General features: G+C 48.0%; 1 protein-coding gene across 1 annotated transcript in view; it reads right to left on the minus strand.

Annotated features, from left to right (window-relative positions):
- Window positions 1–24,694, minus strand: part of Dock5 (dedicator of cytokinesis 5) — a 192,991-nt gene that overhangs the window by 14,182 nt on the left and 154,115 nt on the right. Inside the window, exons 32-47 of the mRNA XM_047548434.1 lie at window positions 24,312–24,370; window positions 23,821–23,975; window positions 22,893–22,978; window positions 20,044–20,203; window positions 19,305–19,345; window positions 18,435–18,525; window positions 15,891–16,010; window positions 13,770–13,859; window positions 12,074–12,178; window positions 8,953–9,094; window positions 7,447–7,528; window positions 6,816–6,900; window positions 6,383–6,469; window positions 3,673–3,849; window positions 1,051–1,134; window positions 273–410 (exon numbers count right to left, since the gene is read on the minus strand). Of these exons, the coding sequence (XP_047404390.1) occupies window positions 273–410; window positions 1,051–1,134; window positions 3,673–3,849; window positions 6,383–6,469; window positions 6,816–6,900; window positions 7,447–7,528; window positions 8,953–9,094; window positions 12,074–12,178; window positions 13,770–13,859; window positions 15,891–16,010; window positions 18,435–18,525; window positions 19,305–19,345; window positions 20,044–20,203; window positions 22,893–22,978; window positions 23,821–23,975; window positions 24,312–24,370 (1,702 nt within the window). The remainder of the gene's footprint in view (window positions 1–272; window positions 411–1,050; window positions 1,135–3,672; window positions 3,850–6,382; window positions 6,470–6,815; window positions 6,901–7,446; window positions 7,529–8,952; window positions 9,095–12,073; window positions 12,179–13,769; window positions 13,860–15,890; window positions 16,011–18,434; window positions 18,526–19,304; window positions 19,346–20,043; window positions 20,204–22,892; window positions 22,979–23,820; window positions 23,976–24,311; window positions 24,371–24,694) is intronic.

Raw genomic sequence — 24,694 nt, forward strand, 5'->3', positions numbered from 1 at the left:
ACTTGTTAGAAATGTAAATGTGTGGCCCCACGCAGGGCTATCAGCAATTCTGGGGATAAGGACCAGCAATCTGTTTTCACAAGCCTTCCTGTAGCTTGATGGTCCTTCAAGTTTGAGAACCTCTACCTAACACAAGGACAGTTCAAGGTCATCAGGAGGAGAACCTGCTCTCTCTTGCTGGTTGTACCTGAGCTGTTAAACTCACTCCACTGATAATGTCATAAAAGGCACAAGGACCGGACAAAGCTGGAGGGGCTTTAGACCAAGCCTACCAGTGTTATAACCCCGTAGAGCTTTTCCACTTTCTCCTTGAGTTCCCGGAAGCAGGAGGACAACCGGTCATGCAGGGGCTTGAGCTGCTCCGTCAACTTCTCCCCATGGATGCGGATCCCTTCTGTGAGCAGAGGCATCTGGAAGGAAGGACGTAAAAGGGAGAGATATGCTTTAGGAAAAAGAGGGATAATTCAGATTTGGAGGGTGGGGGTGGATGGGTTGACTGGTAGCACTACTAAATAACAATGTCACTTCCCAGGTGAGGCCTTGTGGAGGCATCCAGTGGATAAGGTGGAGAAGCCTGCACAACAAGGACACAGGCCTTAAGCTCGGGAAGGGCTGTGGCAAGACAAATCCCACTGAGCCCTGGTGCATTTCTGTGGATGGTAACAGACAGGTTTGGCTTTAGGCTGAATTTGACAGCTGCATTTTCTTCCATTGCCCACTAAAGCAATGAGAAAAGAGAAAAGAGGCCAATCTTGCAGGCCAGGAAAACAGGTTATGAACTTCGATCTCAGCTCTACGAAGGCCCTGCCAACACTAAGCAGTTAAAGTAAATGCTATTCCTAAATCTTGCTGCCAAATGCACACCCAGATAGGTTGTGCTTCCGTAAGATTTAAAAACAAAAAAGAAAAACAACCCAGAAAGTAGCCTCATAGACTGAAGTCAGGAGAGCAGCTTGGATTCTTGAGGCTACCCAGCTGCAGGCTCTGCTGTGCACACCTGGCTCCTGTGCACACCTGGTCTCCCATGCACACCTGGCCTCCCGGGCTTACCTGTAAAGCTATTAGTCGCTTCAGCAGCTCTACCTTCTCCTGGTCTTCAGGATGCTCCTGTAAGTACTTTTCTGTAAAAAAAGCCTAAAAGCAGAGGATACAAAAGCATGAATGAGAACACATTCCTATCTGTGCACTTGCCCCTAACAGGCAGAGAGCCAGGGAAGGTGAAAAACATCTGTTCTGATAAACCAGGAACGTCCAACTAAAAGTTCCTTCCTTCCCTGGGATGTCCCTTATCTCACAGCAGAAAGTGTTTTTAAGAAGTACGTGCTCTTCTGTGGTTTTTCTGAAATTCAAAGTCCCAGCAACAGTACATTCTCAGCAATCACCACACCCAAGTGTGCATGAGCATAAACACGCACGCAGTTCCTTGCACACTCGCTGATCGCATAAGAATCATTAGGGAAGCAAAATGTTATGAAAAGAACAACTTCCCCAAAGAATGAAGGACAGTCCAAATGACAATATCTAAAAATGCATCATCAAATTGTGTCGATATCATTAGGAAAAAAGCAAAATGTCACGGGCAGGAGATGTGACTGGCAGCTTCTGCGCTCTCGCACAAAATGCTGGCCGAATGACATTTGTTCCCTGTGCTAAGTGAAAGCTAGCATTGCACTTTCCTCTTATCACCTCTCCAGAAGCATAGATATGAAGACATTTTGAGGCCATTAAATGCTGGTGGCCCTTCTTATTTCATGTCAGTGCCAAGCTCATCTATGAACTCTCAGGCCCTGCCAGCTAAGGCCCTGCAATAGGAGAATAAAAACCAACTGAAATTCAAAACATAGGACTTGCATTTTAAAGACAGGATTCATTAGGAAAGAGAAAAAGAAGTTTGCAGTGAACATTTCCAACAAGAATTACATATGTTTTCTTCCGGGACCTTAACATTCGTTTCTCCAAGTGCTTTCATACATTCTTTTTTTTTTTTTTTTTTTTTTTTTTTTGCGGTGCTGGGGATTTGAACCCAGGGCCTTGTACTTGCGAGACAAGCACTCTACCAACTGAGCTATATCCCCAGCCTTCTCTCCAAGTGCTTTCAAAGACTGACCTTCAAACTCACTTCTTTCTGCTACTCCTGTGAAAGCCATAATACCATTAAATGAAACCCAAGAGCTCTTTAAAACTATGGGATAAATATGAAAGAGGCCCATTCTATGTGGCAAACAAAATATTAGTCAATTCTTGTGGGCAGACGATGTAGGGGGAATTGCGTCCTGCATTCATGCTTAGGTTGTAACCTCTGGCACCTCGAAGGTGACTCTGCCTGGTGACAGCGCTGTTGCTGAGGTCATTCACTGAGATCACTGTACTTGGAGTTGAGCGGGCCTAAATCTGACGACTGGGGTGCTCATAAGGTGGAATTTGGAGACAGCTGCACTAGGGATAGTGCATGTGAGGAGACATAAGGAGAAGATGCATTGATAGGCCAAAGTACCACCAGCAAACCATGAGAAGCCAGGAGGAGGCGTGGGCGGTGTCCTCTTGCACAGCCCACAGAAAGAACCAACCCTGCAAGACACCTTGCTTTCAGACTCCTGGCTTTCTGTTGTTTTAATCCACCTTGTATGTGGAACGTCCCACCATATCCAGCTAATTAATAGGTTAAACTTTTTCTTACATTTAGAAATGCATAAGGTTACACACATTAATTAAAAGTATAAATTAGCAGTATTTTAAGTCAAGGATCCTGAAATCTACTTATTTGTTTATATAGCTTTGCCTTTTTTTCATTTTAATTAGAAGACTGTAACACTGAAAACACTTCACATGAAACTGTATCTCATTCACAGATATTGGCATATAAATATTTGTGAGCCAGGCTTGGTGGTGCACACTTATAATCCCAGTCAGAGGCTGAGGCAAAAGGATCACAAGTTCAAGAACTTAGTTAGGTCCTAAGCAATTTATCAAGACCCTGTCTTAATTAAAAGGGCTGGGGATGTGTTTTAGTGGTTAAGGGCCCCAAGGTTCAAACCCTAGAATCAAAACAAACAAAAAAAAAAGAAAAAAACAAAAAACTTGCTGGGATACAATTCCATGACAGAGGGCCCTGGGTTCAATTCCCAGCACACGCATTTAAAAAAAAAATTGTGGTTTAGGGGCACTCTATAAAAATACTTGGAAATAACACACGGAAATTAGTGCCAGAAACAGTACACACTGCAAGCATTTTATGCTATTAAAAAAGTATTGCATTTTGGACCCTATTGTTGTATTGACTTCCATTATCACAGTGGAAATTATTATTGAAACCGAACTCGAGCAAACTAGAGTGTATTTTTGGTGCTGAATCGTTCCAGCCGCGGAGCAGAGTAAGACTACAGAAGGAAAAGACACCTGTTGGCTGCCCACCTCCCAGGGAAGACAGAACAGCGGGTGCCTCGGCCAGAGGCACTGGTCTTTCACTGGTCTTTACGGGGAGGTGGTCTGCCCGGTGGTCTGGCTGGGCCGCTGCTGGTCTCCAGGAGGTGTGGGGTCGGGATGATCTTTTTGCTAATTTCAGATGCCCACTCACAGAGGGGAGAGTGAAAAGTCAGAGCTGTTACAAGCAACAAATTCACCAGGCACAGAGAGGCACAGGGGAGCCCTGTGGGACCCCGGGACCCGGCTCACCTTCTCGTAGTTGGAGAATCCCCCCATGACAGCTGGGTCCACGATGCCGTTGAGCAGCATGGAGAGTGGGTGCACAGAGAGGGACCGGTCCCAGGCATGCTGCTGCACACAGTTGCTGATTTTCTCATTGGTCAGTTCCATGGTTTCGATGGCATTCTCCAAAGGGCTGATTTCCTCCTGAGAACAGTGAGGGAGAAGGACACCTGTGAGCACCACGGCAAGGACTGGAACAAGCCGACCTCCCCTCAAGAGGCGTCAGATCCCACCAGCCACGGGATGGCCAGGTTCTGCTTGTCCAGATTGTTTATCTGCACATCACACCTCTCTGCGCGGTTGGCAAGAGGCAAAATAAACTATTTAAAATTCCCCTGGAAAGGGAACAAGGACTTAAAACCTGGGGCTCCGGCAATGATTCTTCCTGGCAGCACAGTTTCTACAGAACACGTGAGAAGTAAAAATTCAAATCGTAGCAAGGATTTTCTTAGGCAAAGCCTCCTCAGAGATTTTTGAGATCAATAACAGCAGAAGGGCAGGCCTGAGACACTTCTGGACCACCCAAAATGTCCCCGGATGCCTCCTCTCTGAGAAGAGGCAAGTGATCTCGGAAGCCCCGTATTCAGACCACACAGTAACCGGAGCACAGATTCTGTAGCTGACAGAACTTGGAACAACAGGCTGTATTAGGATATTCAGGCTGAGTTTGGGATGAAAACAGAATGAGAAATAATGTAGATTCAGAGAGTGCCTCCTAAGGAAATGTCTTCAAAGCCAGGTTTCCAGAAAAACCCTCCCCTTCATTTTACCACTATCAGTTATAGGACCTCCTAATCCAGACTTCAGTCCAAAAGTCTCTGCTAGAAACCATCCATACTTGAATAACGATTTTATCACTAGTGCTAGAGAGCATCCTGAACTTCGGTTCAGACTTATCCTTCTAAATACTTCTTTTTTATTCTTTTGTGGTGCTACAACTGAACCCTGGGCCTTGTGCATGCCAGGTGGGAACCCTGCCACTCAGCTACACCCCAAACCAAGAAATATTTCTTCAATATCTACTTTGTGCCAATGCTACGCTATGAACCGTAGTTATGAAAGTGATTAAGGTATACAGTTATTGCTTACTCTCTGGGGGATTGGTTCCAGGACACTGAGGGTACCAAAATCTGCAGAAGCTCCAGTCTCCAATATGAAATGGTACAGAATTTGCAGATAACCTATAAGCAATCTCCCATAAACTTTAAATCATCTTTAGATTACTTCTAATGCCTGATACAATGTAAATGCTACATAAATAGTCATTAGACTATATTGTAGGGAATAACAGCAAGCAAAAAGTCTGTACATGTTCAGTACAAATAAGTCATTTTAGACTTCATAGCATGCAATCAATGGTTGGTTAAATCCATGACTGATTTAATCCACAGGTGTGGAAACTGCAGATACAGAGAGTTGACTATAATTCATGACTGGCAGGAGCTCATGGTTTTAATGGGACTTGGGACATGCAAACATAACAAATTAGAAATATGCACTGGCCAGGCAGGGTGGCTCAGGCCTGTAATCCCAGCTTCTTGGGAGGCTGAGGCAGGACTTTTGAAGGCAGCCTGGACAATGTAGCAGGACTCTCTCAAAATTAAAAAAAAAAAAAAAGAAAAAAGAAAAAAGACTGGGGTTATAGCTCAGTGGTAGAGTGGCCCGGGGTTCAGTCCCCAGTTCTGTCAAAACAACAACAGGAATAAAAGAAAAGGAGGGAGGAAGAGAGGGAGGAAGAAAAAGAAAGAGAAAATGCTTAGTGTGTGACAGGGGACCTAACCTGGCCGAGTGTTCAAAAGAACAGGGTGCTTAAAGTGACTCTCAATGGGAGTTAGGTCCAGAAGTGGCAAGAGGACACTTCATTCAGGCAGAGAAAATGACCTTGTGTCACAGAAAACTGAAAGAGCATGGAACTCTCCACTTAGATTCCCTAGGAGCTGGCAGGAGGTGGACAGAGGTGAATGGAGGTGGATAGAGGTGGAAGGGCTGAGTTGAGGCCCTGTTCACCTATGAGGAGCCTGGGCTTTAACCGTAGGCCCGAGGGGGACAGGAGGGGCTGTGAGCACAAGAACACACTTAAGAAAAGGTCGGGTTTACTCAATTCAGCATTCACACACTGAAGCAGGAGGAAGAGGGCCCGAGACAGCCCAGGCAGTGAGGCCAGCAAGGGGTTCTGTTTGGTGGCAACAGAAGCGAGCGGGGGACAAGAAACAGGGCAATAGTAGGGAGTCTGGAAATACAGTAAATTAAATACACAGCAAGAAGGTGAAACAGGCAGCTCTGGGACTGGGGGAGGGGCCGGAGTCAGGGCCCCTGGTGACGCCAGGAGCAGAGGATGAAAGGAGAGAGGCTCTGGGAGAGAGGCTGTGATCAGAGGCAGGACCTCCTGGGAGGCATTCCAAAAATGTGCCTGGGTGCTGGCAGGATCGTGGGGGAGAGGACGCTCCTCTGGCCATGAAAGAATCGTTCACTGTGAGTGACCTTTAGGGCTGGTGTAGCATGGGCTTTACAAAGCAGGCCATCACACAAGCCTGGCTTGTATTTCTCTTTTGAAAAACAAAGTTGGCCAGAGGAGGCCGGCCAAGCTGGGGAGGCCGGCAGGGGAGGGCCACAAAGCTGGGATTATCCTTGCAGACAGAAAGTTTTTATTTCTGGGTGCCAGTTCCAGATGACTCACTGTGGAGATCTGCTTGACTTCAAACCACTTGAGGATCCCGGGGAAGGTATAGGCGGTAGTGTAAGTGGTCCGCTCGATCCACATGGTCTAGAGCAAGGGGAAAACAGAAGCCAGTCAGCTCCCAGGCCCAGGGAAAGCCTCCTAGCAAAAGGGCCGGATTTTCTGGCAAATTTAAGGATTTTGATGTTTGAGGCTGACTGGGATCGTCCACTCAGGCCCTTCCCTCTACAGCTGGAGACCTGAGGTCCAGCAAAGTGTGACCCTCAGTCTGCAGTTCTCCATCAAGTCCACAGCCTGGGGTCGAGGTGATTGACAGGCGAAGCCTCTATCCCCAGGGGTGTCATCAGTTCTGCTCCCTGTGTGGCCAAGGTGGAGGTTGCCAGTCTGGATGCCCATTTTACCTCGCTTCAGAAGGCAAACGGGGTGGACTCACAGCAAATTCGTTGTCTGGATCCTTTTCTCCTTTCCGGAACGGCCGAGAATATCGGAACTGCTGCACTTCATTGGCCCTGTAGTAGCTGGGAAAGGACAGGACACCCATGCTGGACCCGCTCCCTCACAGCCTGCTCGATCTGACCTCCACAGAGCTGGCACAGCCGTGACGCTGAGGTTTGCCCACGACATCATCTCGTGGGGGATCAGGCCCGTGGCAAACGCCGAGGCTGTGGACTTACGTCAGTTCTCTGGTTATTACTTATGAGTTTCATAGCTCACACTTTCAGAAGTAACGTGGGATCTTATTCAGATGCCTCTGTGACAAACCTATCAACCTCAAGGGACCGGGTTGGGCCCTCGATCACTGGGGTCCTGCCAGTCGGTCCTCGGTGTTGCTTCTGGGAGGATAAATTAAATACACAGCACTGTGTACTTCAGACCTAAGAGATCTGATGTCTAAAGTGAAATTCCTGATCTCCCTCTGCCTGGAAACCAACGAGAACAGTCTTCCAAACTTCAGTGAGTTTAAGGCTTCGCTTTAAAATGCACCCCAAATAAAAAGTGTGTAAGTTTTTTGTTATTGTTGTTGTTACTGTTATTCTGTTTTTAAATTGAAAAGAGCCACTTACTTTAAGATCTGCTCTGGAACGGGCTTGTCCTTGTAGCTGGGTGGCAGGCTCATCACGGGCTTCACGGTGAAGCACTGCATGTCTGAGGAGCGTGTTAAGGAAAGTGAAGAGGCTGGCCTCCCAGGAGAGCCACAGGGAGCCACTCCCCTGCTACAGCCGGAGACAGCATGGGCACTGACCATGCCCTTTACCAGGTGTGGCTGCCCCTCTGTATCACCAACGTGACTTCTCCCAGGACACTGCCTGTGGACAGACACCTGGCAGGCATCTCTACCACAGGAAATGGGATTAATGAAATAAAGGAAAGAGGGGCTAGAAATGGTTTTAAATCATTTCTTTTGGACAAGGATTCCTCTGAAATAGCCAGAATTCAGAGTCCCAGCAATAGGAATTGCTTTTGTCTTTGGAAACCACCTGCTTTGCTTTAGAATGCACTAGGTGTTCTGAGTCCATCTACAATATACACAACCCCCTACTAGGTGAATGCCACCATTCTCCTTCAGTGGAGGAAGGTGGAGGCTGAGGGAGGTTAAGACCCAAGATCACACAACTGGCAGGAGGTAAGTCAGGCCTCCAAGCCTGCTCGGGGGTAAAGGTGTACCTTCTCTGATTTAATGATGAGTCTTAGAAATAGCTTCTCCCCAGCATCCCACCACGAGTGCAGACGTGGCTGGCCCTCCAACCCACAGGTTCTGTATCCAAGGATGCAGTCAACCTCAGATCAAAAACACTTTTTAAAGCCAGGTGTGGTGGTGCACACCTGTAAATCCAAGCAACTCGTGAGGCCGAGGAAGGAGGATTGCAAATTTGGGGTCAGCCTCAGCAGCATAGCAAGACCTTGTCTCCGTATAAAAAAATCAAAAAAGGACTGGAGATGTAGCTCAGTGGTAGAGTACCCCTGGGTTCAATCCCCGGTACTATTTATATATGTATATATATATATAAAATTCTGTCTTTGGTGAAGCATATAGACCCTTTTTTGGGGTCACTACTCCCCGGACAATAGTGTGATGACTATTTTACATAGCGTTTACATTGTATTAGGGATTCTAAGTCATCCAGAGAAGATTTAAAGCATATAGGAGGAGGTGTATAGGTTCTATGCAAATCCTACCCCATACAAGGGACTTGGGCATCTGAATATTGGGGTATCCGTAGGCAGGAAGGGGTGCTGGGAGGGTGTCCTGGGATCAGTACCCTTGAGGATAATGAAGATTCCAGTCTCTAACAGAATACTGAACTCAGAACAGGAAGTCACTCTCTCCTCAAGGACCCCATCCGACTCCAGAACACCCCTTCACGTTCCAGACTGCTTATCACTCCTCCCTAAGGATCTTAGGGCCCCACAGGATTGACATCAGAAGGGAGCCTGCTTCCATGAGTGGTCTGAGGACAAGGGACACATCTCTCTGCCCAGAAGGGGCTGCAAACCTTAGCCTCTCTGGCTTAGCTGCACCGGTCCCAGGGTAAAGGAGCCCTGGGCCACTTTGCCCACACCAAGGATGCACTGCTTCGGGGACATCTTGATGTCTTCTCCAGGGGGTGTGGTACTGGTCATCTTCTCAGCATTGGGGAACTGGGTCAGCAGCCTCAGGCTGAAGTCTTCCCGCCTCTCATACTCCTTCCCCCGGTAGATGAAGATTTTATTCTGCAGGTCGAGAGACAATGGAGATCATTAAAAACGACAAGTGAAGAGTTAACCTCCACACAGTCAGCACAGATCTGCAGACGGGAGTAGCCTGCCTCCTGATCTGAATCCACTAGGTCACCAGGCATGCTGCGGACATTCTCAACGAAGGATGGAAGTGCACTCACTCATCTGTAAGTGTGAACGCCATGTGCACCTCATCCGGACCCAGGAAGAGTGTGTGGACCTGCGTTTTGAATGGTATTGCCTGGGGAACAGGACACAGCATCCAAAAGCTTTGGATTCCAGAGCATGTTGGATTCTGACTATTCTGATGCAATTTCAGACAAGGATCCTCTATCCCCAGGGGTGCCCAGGATACCATCTGGTTCCTAGTTCACATCACTACTTCATGGGATGCGAGAGATCTCTGTAAGGAGCCTGCAGGCAGCATTTTCCTGTCTTGATGAGGTCAAAGGCAAGGCTAAGACCAGAAGCTGTGACCAAGCTCCCTCTCCTCCCCTCCTCCACTCTCTCCCCTAGGCCACCTCATCCACAACTGTGGCTTGACCCTCTGAAAACAACTCACGACACTTACTGCTCGCCCAGAACTCTCCTTTGAGTTCCAGATCCACAGAGCACATGGTTGACTCACGTGTTTTGGATATTCCAAATTCATCTCGCAGCGATCAAATCCAAAACCACCCTTTACAAACGGCTGCTACAGACCAGAGGCCCTCTGCAGCCTGGCACCATGGCTTCCTGACCCTCAGATCACCCTCTGTTCATGCCTCTCTGGCTCTGTGGCTCTGGAAGCTGAGGCTGCCACCGTCTGCAACCTTCACTCCTGCTTCCTCCTGACAGCTCCGTGCTGGTTCTTACACTTCTCTCAGGTGCTTGCTCAAGTGTCATCTTCTCACCGAAGTCTTTCCTGTTTCCTCTGAAGTTGCCACTTCACCCCGAAGGCCTGCCTGTCTCTTCCCCTTCCCCGACTCCCGTTCTCCACAGCCACAGGGCAGTGTCTGGGCCATCTGACACACTGGGCGTTCCACTGATTTGCCTTCACTTTTGTCCCTCCAAGCTAGACCAGAGCCAGGATTCTGGCTGGTCTGGGGCTCTGCCCCGAGCCTGCGTCAGAGGAAGGCGCGCGGTAGGAATCTGACGAATACTTATTCAATGACCGACGAATCTCCCACGTGCCTCTGTCCTTTCCCAGTCCTGCTGTCCCAGTGCCTGGATCTCCTCCTCCTCGATTATGCAGGCCACAAACCTACGAGTCACCCTTCTATTTCCCCCTTGTCACCCATGCAGCCCGTCAACCTTCAGGTCCCGTAACTTCATCTCTATCACCTGGGTCTTTCCACTTCTCTTAAAGTCAACACCACCACGTCCTCATTCCAACCTGTCCTCTCTTGTCTGACATCCACGATGGCTTTTGAGTGGCTTAAGGGAACACAGGTCCCGACCTTTCCCATACGAAAAATCCGCAATGGCTCCCTCTGCTCTGGGGATGCAGACAGAACACCCTCTGTAACCCCAAGGCCCCGTAGACTCCTCTGGTCTTGCCCACTCTGCCTGCTGTGCTGGTGTTTATTCCGAGGCTGTCCCAGGCTCTTTCCTGCCGTTTCCTCTGCCTGGACTGCCTTTCCTGTCGCCTGTGTCTCCTTAATTCCCTGCTCACCTTTCAGACTGCAGGCAAAGCAGAAATTCCCTGGCAAGTCCTTCCTGACTCTTCAAAAAAAAAATCAATGCACAACTGACATATGATAAATGGGCCCTTTTTCCTGTAAAACTATGAATTTTGAGAAATGCAACCATGACTACAATCAAGATGCAGAACCGTTTCATCAACACCAGATATTTTCCCATGCCCTTTGCAGCCCGAGATCCCCCAGCCACTAGACAACCACTGATATATATATATATATATATATATTTTTTTTTTTTTTGTCCCAACAAAAGTGCTATCCTTGCAGGAACATCAGATTAATAAAGTCACAGAGCCTAGAATCTTTTAGGCCTAATTCCTTTTCCCTTGCACCATGCATCTGCAATCGATCCATGTGGTTCTGTCTCAGCAGTTTGTTCCTTTTCACTACTGAGTAGTATTTCATTGAGTGGATAAAACAGTTCTTCCCTTCACCGGTTAGCAGGCATCTGGGTCTGAAAACCCCCTCAAATCTTTGTGAAAGACTGGTTTCTGTTTCACTTGGGTAGTACTCCCTGGTTACAGGCTCACCGAACAGGATGCTTCTTTTCAGTTATAGTTTAAATTTTACTTTTATTGTGTAATTATTAAACACCTCCCTTTAAGATCCAGGACGGCAGGGAGTGGTCTAATGGGAATAGCAGGGTATTTCCAGTGTCCCACAGGTACCTGGCACAGACGGGAAGCTCAGTAGGGTCTAAGTTCCCTACTCATTAAGCACTGTTAGGAACGGAAATGACTTTCTTTATGTCACTTTTTCTTCTTTTAATTGAGGATGACAGAAAAATACATGTATAAATGAAGTTCAGGTCTAAAAGCAGCATCCCATTGGCAGGACATAGGGGTTTTTGTTTTTTAAACTGTGAAGTCACGCTCAGGTTATGGACCTTTTTGAGAAGGAAGAAAAATACTGTCCTTGTCACTCTTACAACAGAACCGCTTTTATTTCGGGGAGACTCTTATGGCCTTGCTCTTGGGACACCTGCTCTCAGGGCAGCTCTGGTTAGGAACACGATAAACAGTGAAATGCAGCCTGCTGTGCTTTCCCCAGTCCTGTTTTTCCCCTTCCCATTCCGCCAGGGGAAGTCATTTTACAGAGACTGCCAGAACACCAGGGTGTCGGGGTGTGGGGTGAAGAGGCCGCTCGGGAAGCCGGACCCCTCCCGACCCCCCACGGCGGGGCCCAGGGTCAGCAGCGGCCGACACGCTGCTGCCATCTGGAAGAGAAATGATCTCTCCCTCCTTCAGACTCCGCAGCCCCCTGGCTTCGCAGACCATCCTCAGCTCCTTACCCGCAGGAAAGACGGGAAGCCCTGTCCGTAGTAGCCCACGGCGAAGTACTCTGGCTGGGGCCTCATGGCCTTAATGATGTTCTCATAAAACGAGGCCCTTTTTTTCTGGAAAATAAAACAAGGCATTCCACTGGTTGGTTACAAGGGCACTGTGAGCAGAAATTTAATAAAAAACCAGAAAATAGAAATCATCCCATGTAACTCGGAGAAATGAAAGGTCTCTGGGAAACATCCGGTGGGCAGAGGGGGTGACCCTTCTCTGGGATCCGAGGATCAGGGGTGTGTGTGGCCTTGGAGGCTGCACCCCACTAGGTCTTCCTCTGTGAAGAGCAGCAGTGCCTGGCTTTCAGCAATTTCTCCAGGGACGTCAGGACCTCTACGAAGGCCTCTATGAGATTCACGGAAGGTGCGTACGTAACCCGAGACACAGGAGAAGGTAGGGGACAGGAGAAGGCCAGAAGAGGGTGGTGATGGTCTGCTCTTCAGTATCTGGCACCGCCCTTTTGAAATGCTTTCGATCAGTTCTTTACTTGTTCACAGGGAGGCAGAGCTGGGTGCTTTGGGGGATGACCCTAAACCCCACCCCACAGTGGGGGCCTGTGGAATGGACCTGCGAGAAGGTCTGTCGGAATCCAGATTTTGTGGGCTGGCAACATGCTGCCACGTCTCAGGTCCATTTAGCTCAGGAAGTTATTAAGTGCACTTTCTGGCCTGTGATGGCAGAAGCTGGTGAAGTACAAAACAACTCCTCAGATAAAGAGCCATCCACGACAATGGTGACCTGAGGTTTTTGCAACTCTTCTAAAAGTTACCCTGCACGGCACTGTGCTTGCCCACCAATGGGCATCTCAAAGGCTTTTTTTTTTTTTTTTTGGTACCAGGGATTGAACCCAGGGTGCCTAACCACTGAGCCACATCCCTAGTCGTTTTGATATTTTATTAAGAGATAGAGCCTCGCCAAGTTGCTGCTGCCTCGCCAAGTTGCTGCGGCTGGCTTTGAACTGGCGATCCTCCTGCCTCAGCCTCCCAAGTTGCTGGGATTACAGGCGTTCACCGTGATGCCTGGCTGGCTGTTTTTGTTTTGCTGGATGGTTCTTAAACGGCCGAGCTCTGCCCACAGCCAGGTGTGACACACTGGGTTGGGGAACTGCCAAAGTTAAGCACTCCAGTGACGTCTGGGAGAAGGAAGAAGGCAGGGAAGAAAGGGGACCTGGCAGAAAGAAGCCCCTGCAGCTCAGCGAGACGTGCACAGGGGCACCCATGGAGAAATAAACCCAGCCGGGGTGGGTGGTGCCCTCACTGAGCAGGGCCCCGGGGGGGGGGGGGCGGACTGCAAAATAAGCACTTCCTGGGGAACAGAGGATGTCCGAAGCAGCTGGAATGGTGTTAGCAGAAGGCAGAGGGGAGCCGGGCACAGGGAGGGCCCATGGGACCAAGGGGGCGGGAAGGAGGGCACTGTGGGCGGGGCCCTGAGCGGCAGGAGGAAGGCGGCACCAGGTCACCCTTCTGTGGGGCTTGGGGCTGGACATCCCCTCAGGGCAGCCCGCCTCCCTAGACCTGGGCCCTCTAGGGAGGACAATCTGGAGCACAGACATCCAGGCTTTTGGGTCACACCTTTCTACCGATCCTACTGTTTTCAACCGGCAAAAACATTTTCATGAACGCGGATCTCAGCAGCCTGGGTGCCCAGACTCACCAGGAGGCTGCCGAGGCCCTCGTAGTCGAACACTTTGCTCTCGTAGGTCTCGGCCAGTTCTTTGCTCAGTTTGATGGCCTTCTCCCACATCTTGAGAAAAGGAAAAGCGGGTGAGACATGGGCAACAGTGCAGTCACCGAGCCAGCTGCTGAGGTCACTGCAGAGTCGATAGTGCTGAGTGTGCAGCCGGGGGGGTTGACAACGTGTCTGGGGACACTTCTGACCTGCTTCGTCCCAGGTGGATTAAACCTTCTTCCCTGACAGCATAAGGTTACTACAGGGTGCACACCCCGAAAAACAGGTGAGACCAGAATGGTTTCGGATTTTTGTAGTTTTCCAGATTTTGGAAAAATCTGGATCCACATCCCTAATCCAAATACTCTAAAGTCTGAGACGTTTTGAGTATCGTGCTGATACTCGATATTTTGAGATTTGAGAGCATTTTGGATTTTTGATTAAAGATGCTCAACTTGCATATCTTGAGCGCTCTGCCAAGAAGCATCTTCTGCAATTCTCTTTGCCAGAAGATGAACATCATGTGTCCCCAGATGAGGCGGTACTGAGTTTAAAGGGCAAAGAACTGAAGACAACTGAAAGGAGAGAGGGGCCATTTCCACAGCCTCGGATCTGACAGCATAAGGGTGCTGTTGGAGGGGAGAGGAAGCTGGTGTGGGACCCTCTTCTGGGGTGTGAGTCTGTGGGGGGCAGTGTTTGTGTGCAGGGGGATTGTTTGAAAAGAGGCCAAGGGTGCTGTGGTGTGGAGTCCGGCCACCTTCTTCCACGTAGGCACTGAGTTCCTATTTCTACCGAGAAGCTCCTACTTAGTGAAAGAGACTTATGCTGATGCCCCATTCAGGGCCTGAGGCGGGCACTCCGGAGGGGGGTGCCTTCCGATCCCTCTGGCACTGCATGGAGTGTCTTACAGGGAAGGTGATCTGGACGCAGTGTCTGGTCACTTCCTGCTTCATTCTTGCTAACGAGGTGCTCTGTTCCATCGTTTCTGGCCGCTGAAGGAATGTGCATGCAGCCCACGAGCAACGGTAAAACATTTTAAAACTACAGATTTTAAAGTCTTCATTTGCCAAATTTACCCCTCTGAAATTTCAGGGTCTGGATCACTGAAAAGGCTGAGCAATGGGCTCCGTGGACACCAGCCCAGGTCGGCTGGGTGCAGTGCAGAAAGCCCGTCAGTAGCTGCAGAGTCAAGGAGCCCTGCCAGGGTCTCTCTTGTCTCCTTCAAAGGCTAGGTATGTCCCTGCATAGGCCCAGAAGGAAACAGCCTGCCAGAAAGACCGTCCATGTGATCAGAGAGATGGAGCTTTGAGCCACACGTTCCCGGCACTATCTTCAGGGGTTACAGTGGGGTTGGAGATTCAGTTTAAGCATGAACGCATTTTTTTTTTTTGTACCAGGGATTGAACCCAGGGGTGCTTAACCACTGAGCCATATGCCCAGCCCTTTTTTATTTCTTATTTTGAGACAGGGTCTTGCTGAGTTGCTTAGGGTCTCACTAAATTGCTGAAGCTGGCTTTGAACTCATGATCCTCCTGCCTTGGCCTCCCAAACACTGAGATTATAGGCATGCGCCACCATGCCTGGCTACATCATTTGTTTTGAGGCCTAGGCTGACCTCAAACTTCTAGGGTCAAGTGATCCCCCTGCTCAATCTCCAGAAGAGCTGGGACCACAGCGTGCAGCCCTGGGTCTGGAGCACACTGCTTTGCTGGGAAGGTGATGCTCCCTGAGTTCACAAGGAGTGGACACAGGAGCGCTGTGTCTGGGACCCTTCCACACCTCACTCCTCATCTGCTTGGTCCTGCTTTGTGTCTTTTATAATAAAACTGTAATTGTGAAATACAGCACTTTGCTGAGTTCTGTTAGTCATTCCAGTAAAGATTGAGGGGGCCGTGGGAACCCCTAGACTTCCACCCAGGTGGTCAGAAGTGTGGATGACCCGAGAACCCCCAAACTCCAGGCTGGTGTTGCAAGTCAGGGTTTTAGCGGGGTTGACTCCTCTATCCTGTGTTCTCTGTGTCAAGTCTGAGAGGTCACCATTGCGGATTCAACGACTGCAGTCATTTCTCTTTCCACAGGTACAAAAAAAAGCAACCCAATACTCACCTTGCCTTTGTCAAAATAGGATATGATTTCCTGGTACAGTTTCTCTTTCAGCTCTTGCTGGGTGTAAACATAGTAGCTGTCCCTCTGAAGCAAATGGGGCACGCAGGGCTTGTCGGACCACTGGAAAGAAACCAAAGCAACCCCAGGGGTTAAAGTGACCAAGTAATCAATCGAAAGATCAATGCAACAAAGTTTCAGGCCAAAAAAACAGGAAAATACGCACACGTGCACACACATGCACGGACCCGTCCATATTGTATTTAAAATTATTTACTGAACACAGAAATGACACACACACACATACCCATATGCCAGCTCCAGAATGAGTGTCACACCAAATGGACAAACACTTGCAGCATTCCCAGGAAAGAAAGGAACAAAGCAGAATCGCTAACCAGCGTGAAACGCCCTGACAGAGATGAACATGATCAGATGCAAGAAGCAAATGGGGAGTTTAAGATGGGCAGCGGGAAGGAACGCCGTCACCACGCACGAACATTAGGGTGCGTTCCTCACGACACAAGCCTGCCTGCCGAGAACCTCTACTCAATAGGAGGAAAACTAGGATTAAAAAAAGTCAATATATTTAAAAATAAGTAACTTTGGATACAAAGGTAAAAATAATAAAGGAGATAATGGAAGAAAAAAACCCAATCAAAAATAAATGCCATGGGCTGGGGATGTAGCTCAGTTGGTAGAGTGCTCGCCTCGCATGCACAAGGCCCTGGGTTCAAATCCCCAGCACGGCAAAAAAAAAAAAAAAAAAAAAAATACAAGAGTAGACAGGACAACCTAAGTCAACATCATGAACAAGAAAGGTGTCTGTGCTGGGACACCTGGAAGGCCACCCCAGCAGACTGGATCAAAGGGGAAGTCACACCAAGCTTCTGGGTCACAATACTTTGTTTTGTAAACATGTAAATTCTCACTGAAGTCATTTTTAAATTTCGTCATTCCAAAGTTCAAATGGAAAGATAAACAGAAAGGAAGAGGAAGAAAAACTAGAAGGCAATAAAGAGTGATTTATAACCAGGCGATAAATCCTATTCTAAAGAATGAGCCTTTGCAAGCACCATGCTGACACAGGACCCTCCCCAACGCAGGAACGCAGCCTGCGATAGCACTGGGTCTCACGCCTTGAGGAAAATATGGACTTCGCTTAATAAATGCCAACTCTACTGAGAGCTATCTGGGAAGAAAAGCTGATCCCCCTCCTACCTTACACCAGGAGGAGAGTTAAATATTCTGAGCAGGTCAAATGAAATCTTCCTTTTGCGTTTTGTTGTTGTTGTTTTTTTTTTTTTTTTTTTGGTGGTTCTGGGGATTTGAACCCAGGGGCACTTTACCACTGAATTAATATCCCCAGTCTTTTGAGACAGGGTTTTGCTAAGTTTCTGAGGATGGCCTCAAACCTGTCATCCTCCTACCTCATCCTGAGTTGCTGGGAATACAGGTGTGTGTCACCGTGCCTGGAAGACACTGGGGTTTCTCCTGGATCATCCTGGTAAAATTCAGTCAACAACCCTAACCCTAACCCATATGCAGTAAGCTCTTCTGTGTCCCGACTCTGACAAGGAATAGTAAGGCTCCTCTGGAAAGGGATGAGCCAGGGAATTCCTATGTTAGTAGCTTAGAACCATGTAGTTGTATTACTTTAGTATAAAATAAAGTTAAATAACAGAAGAAAATTAATTGCTGGGGATAAGAATGGAGACCAAGGGATCTAACACAAGGCTACTACAGTGCTCGAGGTGAGGTGCTGTTGGCCTGGACCAGGGCTGTAGCACGGGAGACAAAGACAAACTCACAGATGAAAGGCACGCTCTGCACAGAGGGGCCATGAGGTTTGCTCCTGAGAAGCAGGAGGCAGTGACTGAAAGATGGGAATCAAAGATCCTCCAAGGTAACTTCCTGAGCTACTGAATAGATGGCAGTGTGATTCAGAGATGTGGAAGAAAGGGTTGCCAAGGGGCAGAGAGAAAAACAGATACTTCTGTCATGGACACGCTGAGTCTGACTTGTCTACTAGTCACTCAAAGACCAACGGCAAAAGAGCAGTTTTGACCTGAATCCCAAGTTAGAGGAGAAGGTCAGGCTGGAAATAATTATTTGGGATTCCTGATACAGATGTATTTATACCATGCCACAATATACTTTGATTTAGGGAAAGGGTATAAGTGGGAAAGTTCTTCTATGATGCGTCATTCATTGACAACTCATGCCTCTCCCGTTTTACAAATTTCTTTATGTTTTAATGAACATGTGTTTTACTTCTCTAAGTAGAATGCCAATTGCCAGAGGCCTCCACGTTATGCTCTGCTTCCTAAGGATTTTCGAAACAAATGATAACTGCCATTTTCCCAACGTTGTTCTGAAAAGTAGCTGTGCCCCTTGAGAAGGTGTAAAAACATTCTTGGATCAAGGATATCCCTTGGATAAGGTTCTTTCCTGCTAAAATCGTGAAGCATATAGAATTTGGTTCTGAAGGTTGGAAGGCATGCCACACGCGTGCCCCGTGTAGACCAGACCCGTTGACCCGCTCACCTGCAGAAGCTCGGCGTGTAAGAGCAGGGTGTAGGCGGCTTCCGTGTAGTTCTCGCAGTCTCGGTGCAGATCGCGGAGCTTGTACAGGTATCTGGTAAGAAGGGAGTCGGGGGGCACTTGGTCACGTGGGCGGTGGTCCTGCAGTAGCTTCTTCCTAAGCAGCCACAGCCTGAGTCCCCATCATTGCAAACACTTCCCTTCTCTCAGGCAGAGCCGTGGCTTCCTATTCTTTAGCTGCTCCCTGCTACTCCCTGTCCTGCTCCATCTCTTTTCCCTTCTACTCCTCCTTTAGACAATGGTGCTTCAATTTTTCTTCTGGTCCCCTTCAGGAAGCAAGCAAAAGCTAGGAACTCTGTTTACAAGAACACACATACAATCCCAGCGGCTCAGGAGGCTGAGGCAGGAGGATCGCGAGTTCAAAGCCAGTCTCAGCAACTTAGTGAGGCCCTAAGCAATTCGCTGAGACCCTGTCTCTAAATAAAATATAAAAAAGGGCTGTGGAGGTGGCTCAGTGGTTGAGTGCCCCTGGGTTCAATCCCTGGTACCATAAAAAAAAGAAAAAAGAACATGTATACAGTTTACAACATCAGCACAAGCTGATTTTATTCTCAGGGACTTGGGGACCCAGGCTCAGAATCCATGCCAGCCCCTGTGAACCTGACTATGCTGGCTGGAAGTCTCTCTTGGTCCCTGGACCTAGACACGCCCCTGCTTGTACACTCCTTCCCATGTAATTTCCTGTAACTCTATTTAAAAAGTGCATTCTCTGGGAGCAAATGCAGCAAAACAGCAGGCCTGGTATTTGCTCACTGAAGGAACAATCACAAGGTCGCGACACAGTCACAAAACAGGAAGTTTCCTTCAGCTTACCTTATGTATATATCCTCTCTCTTCTTTTCTTTATAAAAATTCTACCAAAGCAAGCAAACACACAAACAGGATTACACAACAGCAATGTCAAGAGCTGCGGAGGAGTCTGCCCCTGGAGCCCGGGCACTACCGCTGCTTTCCAACACTGTCAGCTTTCCAGAAAGCTCATCGCTTCCTTTAACAAACGTCCCCACAAGACAAGGAAGCCACCCTTTATAAAGAAAAGCTGAGGAACTTTTTTGAGGTTCATGCTTCTGAGAAACGTGAGAAAGCTCCTAAGGGAACAGACGCCAGTGAACCCTGAAGCTGCCCCTGAACCGCTGCTTTCTCAGAGCTGGGAGGTGGGAGGTTCTTAGTTTAGTACAAGGTGACCTCGGAGTACTGTGCTGCCAGTTGGCAGAAGTCGGGGCGAGGCAAGGCCGAGAGCTCAGCCACCGTGAGGATTTCACCTACTGACCCTCCTCCCAGCATCCGGTTTCAGTCTGGGTGGGACAATTCCACAGTGACACAACCACTGGAAAGCAAGTGACTCAGGGAAGCCGGGGGAGGATGGTCCTCAGGAAGAACTGAAGTGAGAGCTTAGGCTGCATTTCCCATCCCTCTTTCCAAATGTATTCCCAAGGTCTGTGGCCGCCAGCATCTGAGTCCAAAGCTGAGCCGCCCACTCTCATGGGCTCAGCAGGACGCCAGCTCCCTAGAGGTGGCCCGGGTGCCTCCTGCCGCTGGTCGGAGTGCATACCAGGACATTGACGGTGCAGCTCATGCGGTTCTCCTTGCTCTCGTCGTGCATGATGATGGTTCTGTAGTCCAACAGGTTCTCCAGGAGGCTGCTGACCAGGAGCGCGAAGACCTCGCCAGAGCTGGAGAGGTACTTGTGTTTCCGGCAATGTTCTAGGAGCCTGCAGGGGCAGAGTCGGAGACAAATGCCTTCACTCCACTGTCATCTCGATACCATTTCCGAACACTGACCATGGTCAGAGCAGCAGGCAGTGTCAGACCAGATGGCCAGGATGCTGGTTAAGTGAACGCCCACCCTCCGGGGAACGCCGTCCTGTCTTGTTCCCCTCGCTTACACTATAACCGTTTACTCAGGTTCTACGTTTTCTTTAGGACTTAGTTCACTAACTACCACCATCACCTAGAACCCAGCCCACAACATCCTTCTTTGAAGGTCAGTCTGTTTGTGGCTTTCTCCCTAGATGTCGCAGAAATGGAACCTTTGCCTACAGGCTCTTGTATGCTGCTCTTGTGACTAATGAAGTTGTTTGAGACCACCTGCCCTGTGTCCTTATTCTTCCTAAGGCCTGGCGCCTCATGACACGCTGGAAAGCCTGGGGCTGGTGTCCAGCTCAGAGGAGCCAGGTAGACACCCAGGCCCACAGCTCTTCCAACAGGAGTATTATGTTCGGATAGGAATGCAGAGCTATTAATCAGACTCGGGCAAAACTTGTGGTCTAATCCTTTCCCTCTGGGCCCAGGCTGAACAAAGTTCTGGGACTTCTTGGATTAGAAATTTAAGGGAGCTGGGGGTGGTGGCGCACGCCTGTAATCCCAGTGGCTGGGGAGGCTGAGACAGGGCGTTCTCGAGTTCAAAGCTGGCCTCAGCAACTTAGAGAGGTGCTAAGCAACTCAGCGAGACCCTGTCTCTAAATTTAAAAAAAAAAAAAAAAAAAAAAAAAAAAAAAAAAAAAAAATTAAAAAGAAAGAAATTTAAGGGAACATTAGGGAAGAGGGAGAAAATGAGAGAAAGAAATGGCTTCCAAGAACTAGTCCAGACTCTAGGACTATTCTTGGGCACTGCAGAGTTGTATAGTCATATGTTTCTGAGCTACTGATTCAGAAAGAAAAAAGAAACCAAAGTATAATCTTTACATGAAAACACAGCATTAGGATTTTTTTTTAAGGAGTAGTTTATCATATGTAAATATTGTATGTTTCTATGGATGTATAAGTTCTCCACTTAACTCATGAGAACAAAACTGCCAAAGTCATAAGCCAGGAGGCCTGAAGTCAGAGAATCTTAGTGGAAACAGGAAAGAGAGATCACCCAAATGGCTTATCACCGTGAAAAATAAAATAAGAAAAGCTTCTTGTTCCTCAAAATCTAGGCTGCTCATCAATTCCATTTCACTTCTGAGTATCCAGTGTGTTGGTTCCTTGGGGAATCTTTAAAAGAAGAGTACGGCGTCTCCATCCTCAAGCTCAGGCTAGTCAACAAAACTCCCACCACCCAGGTGAATAACCCGATGGCCTCGATGAGAACTTACAGGTGACACTGCTGGTCAATGTTATAAAGTTCAGAGGACAGGATGCATCAAGTCAGGGTGGGCAAAACCCTGAATGGTGGGAGGATTTGTAAATAATAATAATAATGATAGAGCAAGCAGCCAACCTTTTAAATCATGATCTATTAATAGACACTATGCTGGGACACTGTCTCATTTATTTCTAACAACGATACTTAAAAAAAATTTGATACTATTTTTATACATAGAAAAAGGAGGTGTTGGGTAGGTTGAATCACTGGATCCAAAATTGAACTCCTAGTATGTAGTAAAAATAGGATTTGAGGCTCATTCTCTCTAATGCCAACACTAGTGGGGTTTTAACCACACTTATGTTCTTTTTGTTCTTCGTTTTTGGTACTGGGGATTGAACCCAGGGGCTCCTTATTACGGAGCCACATCCCCAGCCCTTTTTATGTTTTATTTAGAGACAGGGTCTCACTAAGTTGCTCAGGCTGTCTTCGAACTTGGGATCCTCCTGCCTCAGCCTCCCTAGCTGCTGGGATTACAGTCATGTGCCAAGCCTTTTTATTATTCCTTATAAAGGAGAAAGAATAAAGAAAGCAAGAGGTGTCAGGAGAGTGAGTGTGGGTGCCTTCTGATGAAGGAACGGACGTGCTGAGTGAGGAGAGGACAGGGCAGCGGAAAAACCAAGCTGGCTGCAGTTATAACTGCTTTTTTGGGGGGGAGGAGTACTAGGGATTTGGGGGTGTTCCAGGGGCACTTAATCACTGAGTCACATCCCCAGCTATTTTTTATTTTAAGACAGGGTCTTGCTAAGTTACTTAGGGCCCCACCTCGTTGCTGAGGCTGGCCTTGAACTTCAGTCCTCCTGCTTCAGCCTCTCAAGCCGCTGGGATTACAGGTATGTGCGACCAGGCCTGGCAACAGATTTGTTCTTAAAGGTCATTTGTGGGGCAATGAGGTATGTTTCTGTATAAAGTGGACCTTGAAATGCTTTTCCTTTAGCTGGTTATTTTGAAGCTGTAAGTCGAGGTGCTAACACTTCTGCTGAGGTTCGGAAATACAAACTCTGGGCACAACGCCACTGCTCTGTGCAGCTCCTCCTCTCTCCCATCTGCTCTGTTCTCCAGCACAAGGCTGGTCAGGAAAACACAGGCATCGACTCATGTTGGATGGACAATGTCACCAGTGGATGCCATCCATTCCGTTAACCCACTAAGGACCACTGGGGGTGACCCGTAGATCCTGACACCACTTGACTAGTGTGCATGCAGCAGAAACCCTGTGCTTCTCCTCTGCCCAATGGCGCCAACCTGGGTTCTGTCTCTGGGGTACTCACAGTTTTTCCAGAAGAACCTTGTATTGCTCATCTCCTCGGCCGCCTTCTACCTCTTGGTCCAGCTTTGTGATCAACTCATTCTCAAACTGCAAGCAGAGGGGGGATTTCATGGTGGAAGGTTATATCCTTGGAAGAGGCCATGTGAGCCACCAGCCGATCTTCCTAGACCTGGCCCGACCCTTTTACTAAACCGTGAACCGTTCACAACACGGACAGGAGAGGTTCCTACTCCAGTCACTCACGGACGGTACACCCAGGCCCTGTCCAGATCTTCCAGAGAAGTCCGATATCACTTCGTCCATTGCTTTATACTTGCCCCTGCCCACCTCAAAATCTGAAATGTTATTTTCTGTTTCAATTATGCATACAGAAAAGTTCTATGATTCTACCTTTCTATCTTATTCTATCTCATTTTTGTGACTTATCTAAGTCTTGTTAGTGGGACTGCTCTTGCTGAGCTTTGTAGCTGCAAAAATCTCCTTTTCTATGTCAACACACTGTAGAAAAGGAAATCGAGGCATAGAGGAAACAGTGGCAAGCTCGAATTCTCAAAGCCGCAGATAACAGAGCAGGGTCGGGTCCACTACATCTCCCATCAGCTGTCCTACGACAGGCAGGTTATGTCCTCTAACTCGCTGCCTTATTCTCAGTCGTACTGTGACGGACAGGTCTGAAATGCAGGAAGTCAACTTTTCATCTTCCAGAGGCAGGGCTGCTTTAGGAGAGACAGATGCCAAAAGAGCCCTTCCAGGCTCCGGGCTGGAGTGTTTGATTATACCTCCAATTACTTGACAAGATGAAGTGTAAAAGGGATTTTTAGACCAACATTGATTTGTATTACATAGGCTATGGCTTTTCCGTGTAGAAAGAAAATAAGAGCAAGCTGATTTTAGGTGCATTAGTAAAATGACAGTCTACCACTCCTTACCATATGGAAATTGCCATTTCCACTGAAATTGAACTCACACTGCATCATATCAAAGAAAATGGGGATTGTGGCTTTTCGCAGCTCCACTTCAGGGGTCAGAGTGACTTCCAGAATGGGACCCACCATAGATGGGATGAATTTGATTTTGTGGGGACCTGAAATGAAGGTAAATGAGGATATTTAAAAAATCACTTCGCTGTTACGTCAAGTGTTACAATCTTCCTCTACAGGGCCCATAAGAAAAGAAACAGTTTATGTGGGTAAATCACCTCAATCAAGAAGTGAGTGATGAAATACTGATAAACTGTGGAGGCTGTAATAACAGATGGCTGACAGTGTTCCAGCTGGGAGGAGGGCATGAAAGCCACAGGTGAGCTCTCACCTCCCAACACACCAGTACATCTCAGGACATTTGGATTAAGACAGGAATTCACCGCAGGTGCTTATCACAATGGAGCTGTGCTGGGGCCTGTTCAAGTTCAGATACTCACCCAGGTTATACCACATGTCCCGGATTCTAAAGCCGATTTCCTTTCTCATGTCCCCATATCTAGGAAGAAGATCATAAACCGAGAGAAGGAGTTGCAGTAGAAACGAGTTACGTGCAATACAGTCATTCCTGGGTATCTAGGGGGGCCTGGATCAAGGATCCCCCTCAGATTCCACAACCTGCAGGTGTTCAAGCTCCATAAACTACGCACATCTTCCTGTGCACTTCAAATTGTCTCCATATTACTCATAAGATCTCATACAGTGTAAATGCTATGTAAATACTGCTTATACTGGATTGCTTGGGGAATAAAGACAAGAAATACATGTTCAATACAGGTGTCATTCCCCCCAAATATTTCTGATCCCTTTGTTGGAGGACACA

Source organism: Sciurus carolinensis, chromosome 4 (assembly GCF_902686445.1).
Source record: "Sciurus carolinensis chromosome 4, mSciCar1.2, whole genome shotgun sequence".
NCBI classification, from domain to species: Eukaryota; Metazoa; Chordata; class Mammalia; order Rodentia; family Sciuridae; genus Sciurus; species Sciurus carolinensis.